The sequence below is a fragment of the Bombina bombina genome, chromosome 1, assembly GCF_027579735.1.
Source record: "Bombina bombina isolate aBomBom1 chromosome 1, aBomBom1.pri, whole genome shotgun sequence".
In the NCBI taxonomy this organism is placed as follows: Eukaryota; Metazoa; Chordata; class Amphibia; order Anura; family Bombinatoridae; genus Bombina; species Bombina bombina.
In genome coordinates this window covers 380142137-380161856 of record NC_069499.1, presented here as the reverse complement: position 1 = coordinate 380161856, position 19720 = coordinate 380142137, and the positions used below count along the sequence as shown (strand labels likewise).

The window sequence follows — 19720 nt, the reverse complement described above, 5'->3', positions numbered from 1 at the left end:
TGTCATCCTGTGTGTGTGTGTGTGTGTGTGCTTGCATGTATGGGTGTCATCCTGTGTGTGTGTTTGCATGTATAGGTGTCATCCTGTGTGTGTGCAAGCATGTATGGGTGTCATCCTGTGTGTGTGTATGCATGTATGGGTGTCATCCTGTGAGTATGTGTTTGCATGTATGGCTGTCATCATGTGTGTGTGTTTGCATGTATGGGTGTCATCCTGTGTGTGTGCTTGCATGTATGGGTGTCATCCTGTGTGTGTGTGTTTGCATGTATGGGTGTCACCTACTTTGTGTGTGCTTGCATGTATGGGTGTCATCTACTTTGTGTGTGTTTGCATGTATGGGTGTCATCCTGTGTGTGTGTGCTTGCATGTATGGGTGTCATCCTGTGTGTGTGTTTGCATGTATGAGTCTCATCTACTTTGTGTGTGCTTGCATGTATGGGTGTCATCCTGTGTGTGTGTGTGTGTGTGTGTGTGTGTGTGCTTGCATGTATGGGTGTCATCCTGTGTGTATGTGTTTGCATGTATGGGTGTTATCCTGTGTGTGTGCTTGCATGTATGGGTGTCATCTACTTTGTGTGTGCTTGCATGTATGGGTGTCATCCTGTGTGTGTGTGTGTGTGTGTGTGTGCTTGCATGTATGGGTGTCATTCTGTGTGTGTGTGCTTGCATGTATGGGTGTCATCCTGTGTGTTTGCTTGCATGTATGGGTGTCATCCTGTGTGTGTGTGTGTGTGTGTGTGTGTGTTTGCATGTATGGGTGTCATCCTGTGTGTGTGTTTGCATGTATGGGTGTCATCCTGTGTATTTGCTTGCATGTATGGGTGTCTTCCTGTGTGTGTGCTTGCATGTATGGGTGTCATCCTGTGTGTGTGTTTGCATGTATGGGTGTCACCTACTTTGTGTGTGCTTGCATGTATGGATGTCATCTACTTTGTGTGTGTTTGCATGTATGGGTGTCATCCTGTGTGTGCGTGCTTGCATGTATGGGTGTCATTCTGTGTGTGTGTTTGCATGTATGAGTGTCATCTACTTTGTGTGTGCTTGCATGTATGGGTGTCATCTACTTTGTTAAAAGTGAGAAAGAGGGCGCCACATAGCGTGATACTGTTGTTACAGGTTCAGAAGGCAAAGAATTCAAAAAGGCTTACCGAACAGCTCTGCACCGTTCTGTGACCGGTGCTATCAGGCAGACTAACACTCTCAGTGGTTAGCACACTGGGTGGCCTCGGATATGGTGCAGACAGGTGGATCTCGGCGTTACTAAATTAGCACACTGGGTGGCCTCGGATGTGGTGCAGACAGGTGGATCTCAGCGTTGCTTGATTAAAGCAAATCAGCGTCTCCGCAACATGTATACTGCAGCCTCCAATGGGTTTTAGAAATAAAATACCTCTCCAGGTAAGGTAAATGATCGTGAGAGACAACTTCCGTATAATAAAGTTAAAATCTTTAATCAAACCAGGTTTTTGCTACGCGTTTCTAGACCGATGGTCTTTTCCTCAGGCATAAAAACAAAGGAAAAGACCATCGGTCTAGAAACGCGTAGCAAAAACCTGGATTGATTAAAGATTTTAACTTTATTATACGGAAGTTGTCTCTCACGATCATTTACCTTACCTGGAGAGGTATTTTATTTCTAAAACCCATTGGAGGCTGCAGTATACATGTTGCAGAGACGCTGATTTGCTTTAATCAAGCAACGCTGAGATCCACCTGTCTGCACCACATCCGAGGCCACCCAGTGTGCTAATTTAGTAACGCCGAGATCCACCTGTCTGCACCATATCCGAGGCCACCCAGTGTGCTAACCACTGAGAGTGTTAGTCTGCCTGATAGCACCGGTCACAGAACGGTGCAGAGCTGTTCGGTAAGCCTTTTTGAATTCTTTGCCTTCTGAACCTGTAACAACAGTATCACGCTATGTGGCGCCCTCTTTCTCACTTTTAATCTTTAGAAATCTTCACGCCGAAGACCAGAGGAGCTTTGCCGCTGACATCTTTTTGCCTTATACTGGTTTTGACTTTCTACCCGATTTCACGGGAGCCATATGGTTTGTGCACAGTTTTAACATTTTGTATTCACCCAGCGCACCCCGTTCTAGGTTCCCCTCGGGGTTCCTGGTTTGACTTTTGTCATCTACTTTGTGCGTGCTTGCATGTATGGGTGTCATCCTGTGTGTGTGTGTGCTTGCATATATGGGTGTCATCCTGTGTGTGTGTGTTTGCATGTATGGGTGTCATCCTGTGTGTGTGCTTGCATGTATGGGTGTCATCTACTTTGTGTGTGCTTGCATGTATGGGTGTCATCCTGTGTGTGTGTGTGCTTACATGTATGGGTGTCATCCTATGTGTGTGGGCTTGCATGTATGGGTGTCATCCTGTGTGTTTGCTTGCATGTATGGGTGTCATCCTGTGTGTGTGTGTGTGTGCTTGCATGTATGGGTGTCATCCTGTGTGTGTGTGTGTTTGCATATATGGGTGTCATCCTGTGTGTATGTGTTTGCATGTATGGGTGTCATCCTTTGTGTGTGTGTGCTTACATGTATGGGTGTCATCCTATGTGTGTGTGCTTGCATGTATGGGTGTCATCCTGTGTGTGTGTTTGCATGTATGGGTGTCATCCTGTGTGTTTGCTTGCATGTATGGGTGTCATCCTGTGTGTTTGCTTGCATGTATGGGTGTCATCCTGTGTGTGTTTGCATATATGGGTGTCATCCTGTGTGTATGTGTTTGCATGTATGGGTGTCATCCTGTGTGTATGTGTTTGCATGTATGGGTGTCATCCTGTGTGTATGTGTTTGCATGTATGGGTGTCATCCTGTGTGTGTGTGTTTGCATGTATGGGTGTCGCCTACTTTGTGTGTGCTTGCATGTATGGGTGTCATCTACTTTGTGTGTGTTTGCATGTATGGGTGTCATCCTGTGTGTGTGTTTGCATGTATGGGTGTCATCCTGTGTGTGTGTGTGTGTGCTTGCATGTATGGGTGTCATCCTGTGTGTGTGTTTGCATGTATGGGTGTCGTCCTGTGTGTGTGCATGCATGTATGGGTGTCATCCTGTGTGTGTGTGTGCTTGCATGTATGGGTGTCATCCTGTGAGTATGTGTTTGCATGTATGGGTGTCATCATGTGTGTGTGTTTGCATGTATGGATGTCATCCCGTGTGTGTGCTTGCATGTATGGGTGTCATCCTGTGTGTGTTTGCATGTATGGGTGTCGCCTACTTTGTGTGTGCTTGCATGTATGGGTGTCATCTACTTTGTGTGTGTTTGCATGTATGGGTGTCATCCTGTGTGTGTGCTTGCATGTATGGGTGTCATCCTGTGTGTGTGTGTGTGTGTGCGCTTGCATGTACATGTGCAATCCTGTGTGTTTGTGTTTGCATGTATGGATGTCATCTTGTGTGTGCTTGCTTGTATGGGTGTCATCCTGTGTATGTGTTTGCATGTATGGGTGTCATCCTGTGTGTGTTTGCATGTATGGGCATCACCCTGTGTGTGTGTTTGCATGTATGGGTGTCACCCTGTGTGTGTGTGTGTGTGTGTGTGTGTGTGTTTGCATGTATGGGTGTCATCCTGTGTGTGTGTGCGCGCTTGCATGTATAGGTGCCATCCTGTGTGTTTGTGTTTGCATGTATGAATGTCATCCTGTGTGTGCTTGCTTGTATGGGTGTCATCCTGTGTATGTGTTTGCATGTATGGGTGTCATCCTGTGTGTGCTTGCATGTATGGGTGTCATCCTATGTGTGCTTGCATGTATGGGTGTCATCCTGTGTGTGTGCTTGCATATATGGGTGTCATCCTGTGTGTGTGCTTGCATGTATGGGTGTCATCCTGTGTGTGTGCTTGCATGAATGGGTGTCACTCTGTGTGTGTGTGTGTGTGTGTGTTTGAATGTATGGGTGCATCCTTTCTGTGTGTGTGTTTGCATGGGTGTCATCATGTGTGTGTTTGCATGTATGGGTGTCATCCTGCGTGTGTATGTTTGCATGTATGGGTGTCATCGTGTGTCTGCTTGCATGTATGGGTGTCATCCTGTGTATGTGTTTGATACATGGGTATCATCCTGTGTGTGTGCTGGCATGAATAGGTGTCATCCTGTGTGTGTGTGTTTGCATGTATGGGTGTCATCATGTGTGTGTGTTTGCATGTATGGGTGTCATCATGTGTGTGTGTGCTTGCATGTATGGGTCTCATCCTGTGTGTATGCTTGCCTATATGGGTGTCATCCTGTGTATAGGGTTGCCACCTCAGCCATGTTTTTTTGGATACTTATGAGTTATACATGCTGCAGGGTGTGCAGGGAGGAACATGTATTGTGTTTCTGGGCAGCACTATTTATAGTCCTCCTTGCACACCCTGCAGCATGTGTAACTTATATGTGTTCTGTATTTTAAGGGACAGGTGGCAACCCTACCTGTGTATGTGTTTGCATGTATGGGTGTCATCATGTGTGTGTGTGTGCTTGCATGTATGGGTGTCATCCTGTGTGTGTGTGTGTGTGTGTGTGTGTGTTTGAATGTATGGGTGTCATCCTGTGTATGTGTTTGCATGTATGGGTGTCATCCTATGTGTGTGTGTGTTTGCATGTATGGGTGTCATCCTGTGTGTGTGTTTGTTTGCATGTATGGGTGTCATCCTGTGTATGTGTTTGCATGTATGGGTGTCATCCTGTGTGTGTGCTTGCATGTATGGGTGTCATCCTGTGTGTGTGCTTGCATGTATGGATGTCATCCTGTGTGTGTGTTTGCATGTATGGGTGTCATCCTGTGTATGTTTTTGCATGTATGGGTGTCATCCTATGTGTGTGTGTTTGCATGTATGGGTGTCATCGTGTGTGTGTGTGTGTGTGTGTGTTTGTTTGCATGTATGGGTGTCATCCTGGGTGTGTGTTTGCATGTATTGGTGTCATCCTGTGTGTGTGCTAGCATGTATGTGTGTCATCCTGGGTGTATGTGTTTGCATGTATGGATGTCATCCTGTGTGTGTATGTGTTTGCATGTATGAGTGTCATCTTGGGTGTATGTGCTTGCATGTATGGGTGCAATCATGTGTGTGTGCTTGCATGTCTGGGTGTGATCCTGTGTGTGTGTGTGTTTGCATGTATGGGTGTCATCCTGTGTGTGTGTTTGCATGTATGGGTGTCATCCTGTGTGTGTGTGTTTGCATGTATGGGTGTCATCCTCTGTGTGTGTTTGAATGTATGGGTGTCATCCTGTGTGTGTGTTTGCATGTATGGGTGTCATCCTGTGTATGTTTTTGCATGTATGGGTGTCATCCTATGTGTGTATGTTTGCATGTATGGGTGTCATTGTGTGTGTGTGTGTGTGTTTGTTTGTTTGCATGTATGGGTGTCATCCTGGGTGTGTGTTTGCATGTATTGGTGTCATCCTGTGTGTGTGCTAGCATGTATGTGTGTCATCCTGGGTGTATGTGTTTGCATGTATGGGTGTCATCCTGTGTGTGTATGTGTTTGCATGTATGAGTGTCATCTTGGGTGTATGTGCTTGCATGTATGGGTGCCATCATGTGTGTGTGCTTGCATGTCTGGGTGTCATCCTGTGTGTGTGTGTGTGTGTGTGTTTGCATGTATGGGTGTCATCCTGTGTGTGTGTTTGCATATATGGGTGTCATCCTGTGTGTGTGTGTTTGCATGTATGGGTGTCATCCTCTGTGTGTGTTTGAATGTATGGGTGTCGTCCTGTGTGTGTGCTTGCATGTATGGGTGTCATCCTGTGTGTGTGTGTGTGTGTGTGTGTGTTTGCATGTATGGGTGTAATCTTGTGTGTCTGTTTGCATGTATGGGTGTCATCCTGTGTTTATATGTGTTTGCATGTATGGGTTTCATCCTGTGTGTATGTGTTTGCATGTATGGGTTTCATCATGTGTGTGTGTTTTTGTATGTATGGGTGTTATCCTGTGTGTGTGTTTGTATGTATGGGTTTCATCCTGTGTGTGTGCTTGTATGTATGGGTGTCATCCTGTGTGTGTGTTTGTATGTATGGGTTTCATCCTGTGTGTGTGTTTGTATATATGGGTGTCATCCTGTGTGTGTGTGTGTTTGCACACATGGGTGTCAGAGTCTGTGTTTGTGATAGTATGTATCTTTGTCATCCTGTGCTACTTTTTCATTGAGTGTGGGCGACAGAAATAATATTGGTATGTAACTGTAGGTGTGTGACTAAGTGACACTGACTCTATGTGGGAGGAGGAGAAGGTTAATTGCATGGAAAGGGAAATGCATTTTTATAGAGCAAGAGATGAAATTTTGATATCTGCACTCAGGCACCAAATACCATTGGCTTACTTCTATACAGGATACCTATTTATATGAATGTTTCATCACTGTTACACTTTTTTTTTATATTTATACTCAGTTATACTCTACACCATCCAGTCTCAGCTTCCTTAATATTCTGAACTTATTGATATAGTGGTAATATTATGGAAGTATTGCACATGACAGCTACATAGGTTATTAAAAAAAACCTTTGTTTAAAGTGATGGTAAATTTAACCTGCTAGAAATTATATTATTAATCTATGTAAAAAAATAAACAATACCTTCAATCATGAATTCCATTGTAAGATGTGCTCAAACATTTTATTTAGGTAATTATTTTTATTACATAAGCCCAATCCTATGGCCCTCTGAAACTGTGTTAAAAAAAATTATGGAATTTAGTAAGGCTAGCACGGCTATTGGATAAGAGATGGAGATGCCACCTATTGAAAAAAGAGGGCAGCCAGATGGTGGTTATGTATTATAATGATTACCTAAATAAAATAATGTCTGAGCGCATCTTCCATTAGAATTTAGGAATGAAGGTACCATTTATTAATTACATAGATTCGTAATATTTCTTGCAGGTTGAACTTTAACATCACTTTAAATAAAGTAAATTAGATTGTTTAAAAAGGATATACATTGAATTAGATTGTTTCAAAGGGACATGGTATTCAATATTTTTCTATCATGTGTATAAGAGGACATCATATAAAGATGTTAAACATATTTTTTTATGGTTGTAATATTAAAAGGATGTTAAACTACTGGTACAACTACAACAGCATGGTTACTACTCATTGTGATATTGTGTTTCCTTCTGTGCCTGCAACTCTCTTAGTTTACTTAGTTTCTGGTTAGGGAAAAATGGGTACCACCATCATGGAGCATGGAGAGTAGTTACTGTACTACTATGGAAGTTGTACCCTGCAGTTTAATGTCCCTTATTTCTGCTATGTTTTAAAACAACTTTGCAATATACTTTAATTATTTATTATGCTCATTTTTCAAGTAATTTGGCCAAGAAATGTGTGGATTTTCTATTTGTCAGAACTGTAAATGTACACTGCAGACATCTGAAGGATAACACTTACATATTTTCCCTAATTGGATTCAGCAGATAACTGCAATGCAAAACAATACAGTTATACTAACATAATGACTCTGGCTAGTCCTGTCTTCTCCAGAAGCAAGTTACTCCAAATTAGGCAACTGGTGGATGATTCGTTGGCTATTGAAAACAACTGCAGCAAACAAGATGTAATTTGTTTTAAAATGTTTAGACTTGGCTGATTCTTTAGCAAGATGACATAGATGTCTTGTAATTAAAAGGTGTTTAGTGTCCCTTCAAATCAAAGTTGTTTATTGGTATATGAAAGTAAAAACTATTTTAAGACACTTTTAAATTAAATTGTAGTTGCTCCTCTTATGAAGTAGCAATGCACTACTGGGAGCTAGCTGGTGATTTGTGACTACTCACATTTGTCTGTTGTCATTGGCTCAGCTAGCTCCCAGTAGTGCATTGTTTCTCTGGAGTTGAATTTAACTATGGGTTTACTTCCTTTACAGAAGTTAAACACATAATTTACAAAGCTCAATAATAAAATGTTCCTAGATTATGTACAATTTTGTAGCAGAACTATATTGACATCTTGCAAAGAAGCATTTTTGTTTTTTCAGAAAAAGAACATATAAAATAAAGACCATTATGAATTGCTATACATTTACTTGTTCCCCTGCATATGTGTAAATGTAATGACAGTCAATAAGCAATCTGTTACAGCCTAATAAATAAATAAATTATCTATACACCAAAGCACAAATTATTACATAATTTTCGCCATATTTTTGTATTGTCCTTTACCGTAGCGCTCTGTTTTGGTGGTAACGACCTAGGGGGCTTCCAAGATCTCTCCCTGCTATTGGAGTGGACATAATATTTTCGCCCTGTGATACTATCTTCATAAACTTCCCACTGGTCCAGAATCTGGACAGGGGTTCCTGTTGGATGTGGAGGCTCCAGAATTACTCTGGGCAATGGACGGTTATTGAAAGCTTAAAAAGATAGGAAAATCCATCAGTTACATAGTTTTTATCTAAATATTATAAATAAATCACCAATAAACTGTTGTTCAGTCAAATGAATACTTCATTACTAGTACAACACACTGTTAATTAATCTCAACTGCCTAATCAACTGAAAATATTTCTTCAAATTAACCAGTAGTTTAAACAAATATAGAGCAGGTGTGCTCATTCCTTTTAAGCATATAGAAAATTAAACACAAGGAGCCATATCAAAAATATGTACAATATATTGTAGAAAATGCATAACAACATAAGAAATACAATACTTAAGGGCCATCTTAGTATATCTTGAGATTTGAGACAAATTTTTGTTGATAATTTCCACTGATTTCCTAAAGGGGTGTGGGTGTATTAAATATTCAGTAGCCCTAGAAAAATCATATATTAGATTTTTGTTTTCTTTAAACCTCAACACCAGAGAGATTGCTGTATAGAAATAGGTGAATTCTGGAAAAGAGGCAGGCCATAAAAAGTTGACCCTGCATTGCATATTAAAAAATTAGACAACTGACAAAACAAAATTCAGACAAGGAGAAAAAGCATTTTGTTTTGTTTGTTTTTTTCTAAGGGGACTATTTTTTATTATTTTTTTTTACAATATATACTTTCAGTTTTGTTTTTGTTAACTTAAAGGGTTTATGAGATTTTGGGAGAATCACTTAAGTGAGGGTCCTCAGTGTTAGGGTGTATTAGAAGTTAGGAAATCTTGGAGGTTAGTAGTAGGAGTTAGCAGCTATGGGTAATATTGGCAATGGGGCTTAGCAATGTTTGTTTTTTCTTCTTCGCTATGAGGTCTGTTTATTTAGGGGTTAATACTGGATGGTGGTTTTGGTGGGGTTTTTTTGCTATTGAAGTATAACAGTTTAGAGGACATGAAATCCAAACATTTTATTTTGTGATTCAGATACAGCACACAATTTTTAACAACTTTCCAATTTACATCTTTTACCTATATTGTTTCATTTTTCTTGGTATCATTTGTTGAAAAGCATATCTAGGTAGGCTCAGGATCTAGGAACTAGCTGATGATTGGTGGATGAACATATATGCCTCTTGTGATTGGCTAAGCAACGTATTCAACTAGCTCCTAGTAGTGCATTGCTTCTTAATCAAGAAATTATACCAAAAGAATAAAGCAAAATTGATAATAGAAATACATTAGCCACCAATCAGCAAGCGCTGCCCAGGTCTGAACCAAAAATGGGCCAGCTCCTAAGCTTACATTCCTGCTTTTCAAATAAAGATGCCAAGAGAATGAAGAAAAATTGATAATATGAGTAAATTAGAAAGTTGCTTAAAATTGCTGCTCTATCTGAATCATGAAAGAAAAAAATGGCTTTCATATACGTGTATGCATTTGTGAATGGCTGATGGCTGTCACATGGTACGTGTATGCATTTGTGATTGGCTGATGGCTGTCACATGGTACAGGGGGAGTGGAAAAAGACATAACTTTTAAAATTGTCAGAAAAAAGTGCTTTTGCTTTGTCTTGTAATATTGCATTTGTTGATTATGCAAATATACTGTGTTGACTGGTCCTTTAATGGATTGGAATGGTGGCCGATGTCTGCTCAAACGATGTAAAGACATGCTGTATACATCACTTGTGTGTTTTGTTTTTAGCAAAAATAATTCAAAATATGTCATGTTTAAAACATGCTTACTACAATGCATTATATTATATATATATATGTAGGGGTCTATTCATTAAGAGGTGAATGGCAGGTGACTTGACACATTTTAATTCCCACCATTAACTATCCATTATGAAGGGTCAAACCCAGTGAGTATCTCGGAGGACAGTCTATTTGAAATTTTGTATTGTTTAAAAAGATAGATAATCCCTATATCACTCATTCCCCAGTTTTTATAAACAACACTGTTATATGAATACACTTTTTTACCTGTGTGATTATTTTGTATCCAAGCCTCTGTAGACTGCACCCTTATCTCTGTGTTTTTACAAACTTCCATTTCAGCCAATTAGTGCTAACTCATGCATAACTCCATAGGAAGTGAGCACAATGTTATCACATGGCACACATGAACTAGCACTGTCTAGTTAATAAAATGCATTGAGATAAGAGGCAGCTTTCAAGGATATAGAAATCAGCCTGTGAGCCTACCTAGGTTTAGACTTTAACAAAGAATAACAAGAAAACAAAGCAATTTTGATGATAAAAGTAAGTTGGAAAGTTTTTTAAAATCTCATGCCCTATCTGACTCATGAAGGCTTAATTCTGACTTTACTATCCCTTTAATGCTGTGTACAATTCACGTACAATTGAAGAATTGCAGGTGAATCGTGTGCAGCCCTAGCTATGCATTGCACTGGGCTAGCTCAGCTCTTCCTGCAGAAAGTACTCACTGGGTTTGGCCCTTGATAAAGCATAGTTAATAAAAAGATTTCAAATCACCAACAATTCCCCTGCAATTCCTCTCTTTGTGAATAGAGCCCTTAATGTTCATAACACATCTCAAAATGTTGTAACTATACACAACCAAATGATATTTTAGCAATACAGCATACTTTGAGTATATACTATTAAAAGGCTGATATAATACTATAAAATCTAAGATTTTTAATGTTTTCAAAATATATTTACAAATGTCAACATTTCTTCCATACTAAGTAAGGCCACAGAACTGTCACTAGCACTATACAAAATAAACAAATTGCAGCACTTAACCACAGCTAGTAATATTGTTTGAATATTTTTGCTGTCACTACCAGTTCTTAAGTTTTCAAATGAAATGTGATGTAGGCTTTATTGCTTAACCAATAACCAATCATTTTATATAAATCATATATTATTTTACAACTTGTATAACAACCTATTACTTGAAGTAAATAACATAATAATTATAAGCAAGTACATGTTTTAAAAACACATATTCTGTTAAGGAAATAAACAATCTCATCTTTACAGTAAACCATTTATGCATCTTTTTTTTTTTTTTTTTTACATATTTTTCCCTCCAAACAACATTATTAGAACAAGTAACAAATATTTATATATCTATGTGTGTTACTACGGAAGTACTTTTTCCCCATTTTAACTTACTGTATAACAGCTTGCATAATGACATATGTATAGTTTTACATAAATGTGTAGTGTAAAATTACTACTTACTTACCCAGTGATTTACTAATAGCTTCTTGCTTTCAAACGGTTTTCAACTGCTAAGAAGGGTTTTCATCTACAGTAGGAAATAACAGTAGTCACATGTAGAAAGTAAAGCAATCAAGTGGAATGTTTTACTGCCCGTGAATATAATGTATATACTCTACACTAAACAGTGCTACAAATGAAACCACTTCCTGCTATCTTTGCATATCTATTTCACTTCCACATATGCTCTTTTATTTTAAGCAATATACTTTTCTTTACACTTGAATGAAGAATTTATACTTTTAGCAAATCAATTCAAGAATTTCAATCCTCCTTGCATTGCAATAAACAAACAGAATATTGATAAGAAGGAAAAACATATCAACATACTTTGATAGCCACTTCCTGTTAATTTTTAATTTTAAAAGAATTATTCATTTTATAGAATTTGTTTTTTAAAATTTAAATATGTCACGTGTTTTGTACAATATATTTTAAAGGAGCTTCAAGGGACATTTCAGCCAAAATTGAAATCCACATGGATGCATTTTAGTTTTGAATAGAAGCAGTTTTGTAATATACATGTACAGTATAAGCAAAAATTATTCTAATAAAAGCTATAGCTGTTTCAAAAGTGTATTTAAGTATGCACTGTGCACCAGCATTTTAAACACAGCACTTGCTGAGAGAGCCTAAGGTGTTTGTACCATTTGGTAATGACTCAATTTGTTAATTGCTGATATGATAAAACAAAAACACTGGCGCTTTGAGCTGCTGCAGTATTTAAAATGCTGGTGCACTGCGAATATCTAGCTATGCTTCACATCCACGTGCAGAGAAACATGTTAACACTAAAACGGTGATAACTTTTACTAGAAGCATTTTTACCAATACATGTATATTGCAAAAATGTTTCTATTCAGACATAATTCATCTATGTGCATTTCAATTTTGACCGGAGCGTCACTTTAAAACTCCCATTTGTTATGCAGAGCAGTACAATTCAGGGGCTCGATCCGATATACGGCGCAGGTTTCGGCGCAAGCGTGGAAACCTGCGCCGCCCGTAGTTTTACCTCGCACATCGGGCTATCACATATACGGCGCCGACAGTTGCTAAAGTGCCATAAGTTGGACAAACTAGTGCTGTCCAGAAATAAGCGTAAGTACAAATTTCTGGAGTTGCCAGTGACTTACAGCACTTTAGAAACTGCCACCACCTAAAAAAACTAACTAAAGTCTTAAATCTCCCATAACTGTCTAACACGCCGCCCCAAAAATAGTCTGACACGTATACCCCTCTATCCGCAATCCCCCCTCTCACTCCTAACAATAAATGTATTAACCCCTAGACCGACAACCCCCCACAACGCAATAAGCCTAATTATTAACCCCTAAACTGCCATAGCCCATACCGCAATAAACCTATCCTAGTATTAACCCCTAAACCGCTGCTCCCGGACCCCGTCGCCAACTACATTAACTATATTACCCCTAATCTGAGCCCTCTACACCGCTGCCACTTATATTAACTATATTACCTCCTAATCTGAGCCACCTACACAGCCGCCACCTATATTAAATGTATTAACCCCTAATATGATCCCCCTACACCGCCGCCACCTATATTAAATATATTAACCCCTAAACCTAAGTCTAACCCTAACACCCCCTAACTTAATTATTATTTAAATAAATCTAAATAATATTAATATTATTAACTAAATTATTCCTATTTAAAACTAAATACTTACCTATAAAATAAACCCTAAGATAGCTACAATATAATTAATAATTACATTGTGGTTATTTTAGGGTTTAAATTTATTTTACAGGTAACTTTGTATTTATTTTAACTAGGTACAATAGCTATTAAATAGTTAATAACGATTTAATAGATACCTAGTTAAAATAATTACAAACTTACCTGTAAAATAAATCCTAACCTAAGTTACAAATGCACCTAACACTACACTATCAATAAATTAATTAAATAAACTACAATTATCTTAACTAAAATACAATTAAATAAACTAAACTATATTACAAAAAAAAACCCACTAAATTACAAAAAAGTAAAAAAAGATTACAAGAATTTTAAGCTAATTACACCTAATCTAAGCCCCCTAATAAAATAAAAAAAGCCCACCAAAATAATAAAATTTCCCTACCCTAAACTAAATTACAAAAGTAATCAGCTCTATTACCAACCCTTAAAAGGGCCTTTTGCGAGGCATTGTCCCAAAGTAATCAGCTCTTTTACCTGTAAAAAAAGAACAACCCCTCCATTACAACCCACCACCCACACACCCCTACTCTAAAACCCACCCGATCCCCCCTTAAAAAAACCTAAGTCTAACACCCAAGTGCTCCTTACCTGTCGTGAAGACCGGCGGAGAAGGTCCTGTTCCAGGCGGTGATTTATTGGCTGATTTGAATAGCCAATAGAATGTCAGTAGCTCTTATTCTATTGGCTATTCAAATCAGCCAATAGAATTACAGTAGCTCTCATCTGATTGGCTGATTTGAATTTGAAGGCTCAAATCAGCCAATAGGAATTCAAGGGACGCCATTTTTAATCGCGTACCTTGAATTCCTATTCAGTGTACGGCAGAGATCGTATGAAGAGGATCCTCCACGCTCCATGGCTCCGCGGTCTTCAGTTCCAGCGTCGCCGATCTTCAGTTCCAGCATCGCAGGTCTTCAGTTCCAGAGTGGACGGTCTTCAGCTCCGCAGTCATCAGTCTTCAACTCCTCCGCTCCGCGCCAGCTGGTTCCTGGAAGAAGAAGAGGTCGCCGCTTGGAAGAATACTTCACCGCCTGGAACAGGACCTTCTCCGCCGGCCTTCATGACAGGTAAGGAACACTTGGGTGTTAGACTTAGGTTTTTTAAGGGGGGATCGGGTGGGTTTTAGAGTAGGAGTATGTGGGTTGTGGGTTGTAATGGGGGGGTTGTTCTTTTTTTTACAGGTAAAAGAGCTGATTACTTTGGGGCAATGCCCCGCAAAAGGCCCTTTTAAGGGCTGGTAATAGAGCTGATTACTTTTGTAATTTAGTTTAGGGTAGGGAAATTTTATTATTTTGGGGGGCTTTTTTATTTTATTAGGGGGCTTAGATTAGGTGTAATTAGCTTAAAATTCTTGTAATCTTTTTTTACTTTTTTGTAATTTAGTGGGGTTTTTTGTAATATAGTTTAGTTTATTTAATTGTATTTTAGTTTAGATAATTGTAGTTTATTTAATTAATTTATTGATAGTGTAGTGTTAGGTGCATTTGTAACTTAGGTTAGGATTATTTTACAGGTAAGTTTGTAATTATTTTAACTAGGTATCTATTAAATAGTTATTAACTATTTAATAGCTATTGTACCTGGTTAAAATAAATACAAAGTTACCTGTAAAATAAATATAAACCCTAAAATAGCTACAATGTAATTATTAATTATATTGTAGCTATATTAGGGTTTATTTCATAGGTAAGTATTTAGTTTTAAATAGGAATAATTTAGTTAATAATATTAATATTATTTAGATTTATTTAAATAATAATTAAGTTAGGGGGTGTTAGGGTTTGACTTAGGTTTAGGGGTTAATATATTTAATATAGGTGGCGGCGGTGTAGGGGGATTAGATTAGAGGTTAATATATTTAATATAGGTGGTGGCGGTGTAGGGGGATCTTATTAGGGGTTAATAAATTTAATATAGGTGACAGCGGTGTAGGGGGGTCAGATTAGGGGTAATACATTTAATGTAATTGGCGGCGATGTAGGGGGATCAGATTAGGGGTAATATATTTAATATAGGTGGCGGCGGTGTAGGGGGGTCAGATTAGGGGGTAATACATTTAATGTAGGTGGCGACGGTGTAGGGGGGTCAGATTAGGGGGTAATACATTTAATGTAGGTGGCGGCAGTGTAGGGGGATCAAATTAGGGGGTAATGCATATAATGTAGGTGGCGGCGGGGTCCGGGAGCGGCGGTTTAGGGGTTAAACACTTTATTAGGTATTGCGGTGGGGGATTGCAGTTGACAGGTAGATAGACATTGCGCATGCGTTAGGTGTTAGGTTTTATTTTGCAGGCATTTTAGGGAGTTACAGTGGTCCAATACTAAGCGCAAGGCCTGCTACGCCTGCATTTTGTGGCGAGGTGAAAATGGAGTAAGATTTCTCCATTTTCACCACATAAGTCCTTACGCTGTATATTGGATACCAAATTGCACGGCTTTTCTATATCAGTCTATGGGCCAAAAAACTACGGCCAAAGTTTGAAATATACAAGCGTAACTTCTATGTTACGCAGTATATAGGATACCAAACCAGGGCAAAATTTGGCGTTGCCGGCTTTTGCGGGCGACGCTGCATATCGGATAGGGCCCCAGGTCTGCTACTGTTTAAAATGACAATGCCCATCAGAGGAGTTGGACAGGGGAAGGGTTTTGTGGCACAAATGTGAAGTTGGTGCAGTCAGTAGAGTCGTGGTACCTAATGGGAGTGCTTGGTCAGTTTTGGAGGCTGGTACAGGGCATTTATTGTTAGCGATGTAAATAGTGTAGGGGAACTAAATAATGTAAGACATATTACTCACATAATGTTATTTTAATTGTTTTATACTATTTTTATTCTACATGGGAAAATATGAATTTAAATTATTTGTATACAAACAATGCAATACACATTAATACTATATTGTACTTAATACAATGAGAGCTGTATTTACATCATATTGTGTGCGTGTTTTAGTTTATTTAGTAAATGTGCAAGTTAAATTGTACCTGTTCTTTTCAAAGTAAATTAGGTTTTATGGTTTTAGAGAATGCGATGAACAAGGCGTTCCCTAAACATGTCTAAATATTTCTTCTTTATGAGCAAAATTTATATTTTGTCCTCTTCCTCTCTATAAAAAAATATATTCAAAAACATATTTTTAACAGAAATAAAATACAGGTTTTATCAATTAAAGGAGATTTATTCAATTATAGACCTTTGAGTTACTTTTTTTATAGTAAATATATATTGAAACCACAAATCAGATGCATATTCGCTGCAACCCCAGTTATGCCAGTTATGTGCAAACATCACATGTACTGTCATCATCTTAAATGTGTGGCCCTGCAGTCTCCATTATGCCAGCTATACATCTATTTGAGATCCCAGATAAAATGTTTGGTCACCATAGTCATCATTATGTTAGTGAGATCTCAGATTAGATGTATGATGATATCCTCCTGCCACCAGTGGTGCTGCTGTTCTGTGTGCATGCTGGGCCTAACTGCCTCATCAGCTAGACAGTTAAATACCAAAGATGTGGCGCAGTAACAGAATGGGGGGTATACATTATTATACATTTTTACACTATAAGCAAGGTTTAACTTCCAATTAATCTTGCATTATATTCCTCTCTTACAATGATGACTTAAACAGAGTAGTGCAAGGAAAACAAGTGATATGAATTCACAATGTGCAAACAGTTTAATTAAGATAGGAGGTTGTCTTTTGTTTTTAACCTATCAGACGATGTCTCTTGTTTTAAATAAATGGGTGTATCTGTCAGTATTCACACTATGACTATGCCATGATAGCCAAAACGCGTCAGCGAGACTGACAGACATACCATCACCAATATTGCACTCTCTTGTACCTGTTTTAAAAGGAGAAATAAAGATGTTGTGTTTTAATTGTAATCACAATTGAAGAGTCTCCGGGTTTAACTCATTTCATTCTACATAAATACATATGTATGCATATATAGACATAAATATAAGTGCTTTGGAGCCCTTTGCAGTTAAAGTGATGGTAAACTCAGATGATGTTGAATTTAATATTAAGATCCATCAATATAGCATTAAGCAAACAGCATATAAAATTAAATTATTCCATACTTACTTTCAGTATATTTATATGGTTTTCTAAATGTGTATTATCGCGTCTAAGCTCCGCCCATCTAAATTCCATAGCAAAATCAAAGTGAAGTGTATTGTGGTCCCACCGCTAAATACGTCATAGCCTCTGCTCGATCCCTACACGGCTCCTAAATAGTGCAAGCACAGTCTGTTACATGATGTATAGCAAGTAAACATTTAGTCATGACCAACGTTCCTTGTAGCATGCGCAGCAGTGCGGGCACGCACTGTTCTGCATAGGCCCGCGCACTGATAAAGTCAGGTTGCTCATGCCGGTGTTCTGTTCTTTCAGATCAGTCAGGTGCAAGTTGTATTTTTGAGGATTAATTTTATTATTGAACAACAACCATGTTCTCAATGAACCCAAAAAACTCATTAATATCAAAGCTGAATAGTTTTGGAAGTAGTTTTTAGTTTGTTTTTAGTTATAGCTATTTTAGGGGGATATCTGTGTGTGCAGGTGACTATTACTGTGCATAATTATTAGGCAACTTAACAAAAAACAAATATATACCCATTTCAATTATTTATTTTTACCAGTGAAACCAATATAACATCTCAACATTCACAAATATACATTTCTGACAATCAAAAACAAAACAAAAACAAATCAGTGACCAATATAGCCACCTTTCTTTGCAAGGACACTCAAAAGCCTGCCATCCATGGATTCTGTCAGTGTTTTGATCTGTTCACCATCAACATTGCGTGCAGCAGCAACCACAGCCTCCCAGACACTGTTCAGAGAGGTGTACTGTTTTCCCTCCTTGTAAATCTCACATTTGATGATGGACCACAGGTTCTCAATGGGGTTCAGATCAGGTGAACAAGGAGACCATGTCATTAGATTTTCTTCTTTTATACCCTTTCTTGCCAGCCACGCTGTGGAGTACTTGGACGCGTGTGATGGAGCATTGTCCTGCATGAAAATCATGTTTTTCTTGAAGGATGCAGACTTCTTCCTGTACCACTGCTTGAAGAAGGTGTCTTCCAGAAACTGGCAGTAGGACTGGGAGTTGAGCTTGACTCCATCCTCAACCCGAAAAGGCCCCACAAGCTCATCTTTGATGATACCAGCCCAAACCAGTACTCCAAATCCACCTTGCTGGCGTCTGAGTCGGACTGGAGCTCTCTGCCCTTTACCAATCCAGCCACGTTCCCATCCATCTGGCCCATCAAGACTCACTCTCATTTCATCAGTCCATAAAACCTTAGAAAAATCAGTCTTGAGATATTTCTTGGCCCAGTCTTGACGTTTTGGTGGTCGTCTTTCAGCTTTTCTTACCTTGGCCATGTCTCTGAGTATTGCACACCTTGTGCTTTTGGGCACTCCAGTGATGTTGCAGCTCTGAAATATGGCCAAACTGGTGGCAAGTGGCATCTTGGCAGCTGCACGCTTGACTTTTCTCAGTTCATGGGCAGTTATTTTGCGCCTTGGTTTTTCCACACGCTTCTTGCGACCCTGTTGACTATTTTGAATGAAACGCTTGATTGTTCGATGATCACGCTTCAGAAGCTTTGCAATTTTAAGAGTGCTGCATCCCTCTGCAAGATATCTCACTATTTTTGACTTTTCTGAGCCTGTCAAGTCCTTCTTTTGACCCATTTTGCCAAAGGAAAGGAAGTTGCCTAATAATTATGCACACCTGATATAGGGTGTTGATGTCATTAGACCACACCCCTTCTCATTACAGAGATTCACATCACCTAATATGCTTAATTGGTAGCAGGCTTTCGAGCCTATACAGCTTGGAGTAAGACAACATGCATAAAGAGGATGATGTGGTCAAAATACTCATTTGCCTAATAATTCTGCACACAGTGTATATATATACTGCCCAGTCACTAGGTTGTGTAAAAAAAATTCTGCTCAGATCAGAAGCAGCTCCACACAGCTGTAAAAAAAATTAGAGGGAACATTGGTCATGACATCCAATGTTTACTTCCTATACATAAAAAAACAGGGATAACAGCGAGTCTGAGAGCTATAGTTATGCTATACAAAGACATATTTTGAAAATATTACGTGTGGAAAGTGCGAATGAGCGCATGTGGTACCAACACATGAACGAGCAAATTTGCCAGCCGATTTAAAGGCTCCTGATTTGATGGGAAATTGCGGGAATAATGCTATATTGCGCAAGCGTAAAGCTGGTTACATTGAAGTAAGCCTGGAGGGCGACAGGCTTACTGATTTGTCTAAAAATATAAACAAGCAATGTGACGTCACAGGGGGCTGGAATTGAAATGGAACAGAAGGACTTATAATAAAAAGAATTGTAAGTTATTTTTAATATATTGTACTAAATTAAATTAAGTGTATATAATTAATGTGA

The 19720-nt window shown here is 38.8% G+C and overlaps 1 protein-coding gene across 1 annotated transcript in view; it reads right to left on the bottom strand.

The window, feature by feature from the left end:
- ARHGAP15 (Rho GTPase activating protein 15) overlaps positions 1-19720 on the bottom strand; it is a 1708250-nt gene that overhangs the window by 1678799 nt on the left and 9731 nt on the right. The window contains exon 2 of the mRNA XM_053712626.1: positions 8147-8337. Coding sequence (XP_053568601.1) covers positions 8147-8337 — 191 coding nt within the window. The remainder of the gene's footprint in view (positions 1-8146; positions 8338-19720) is intronic.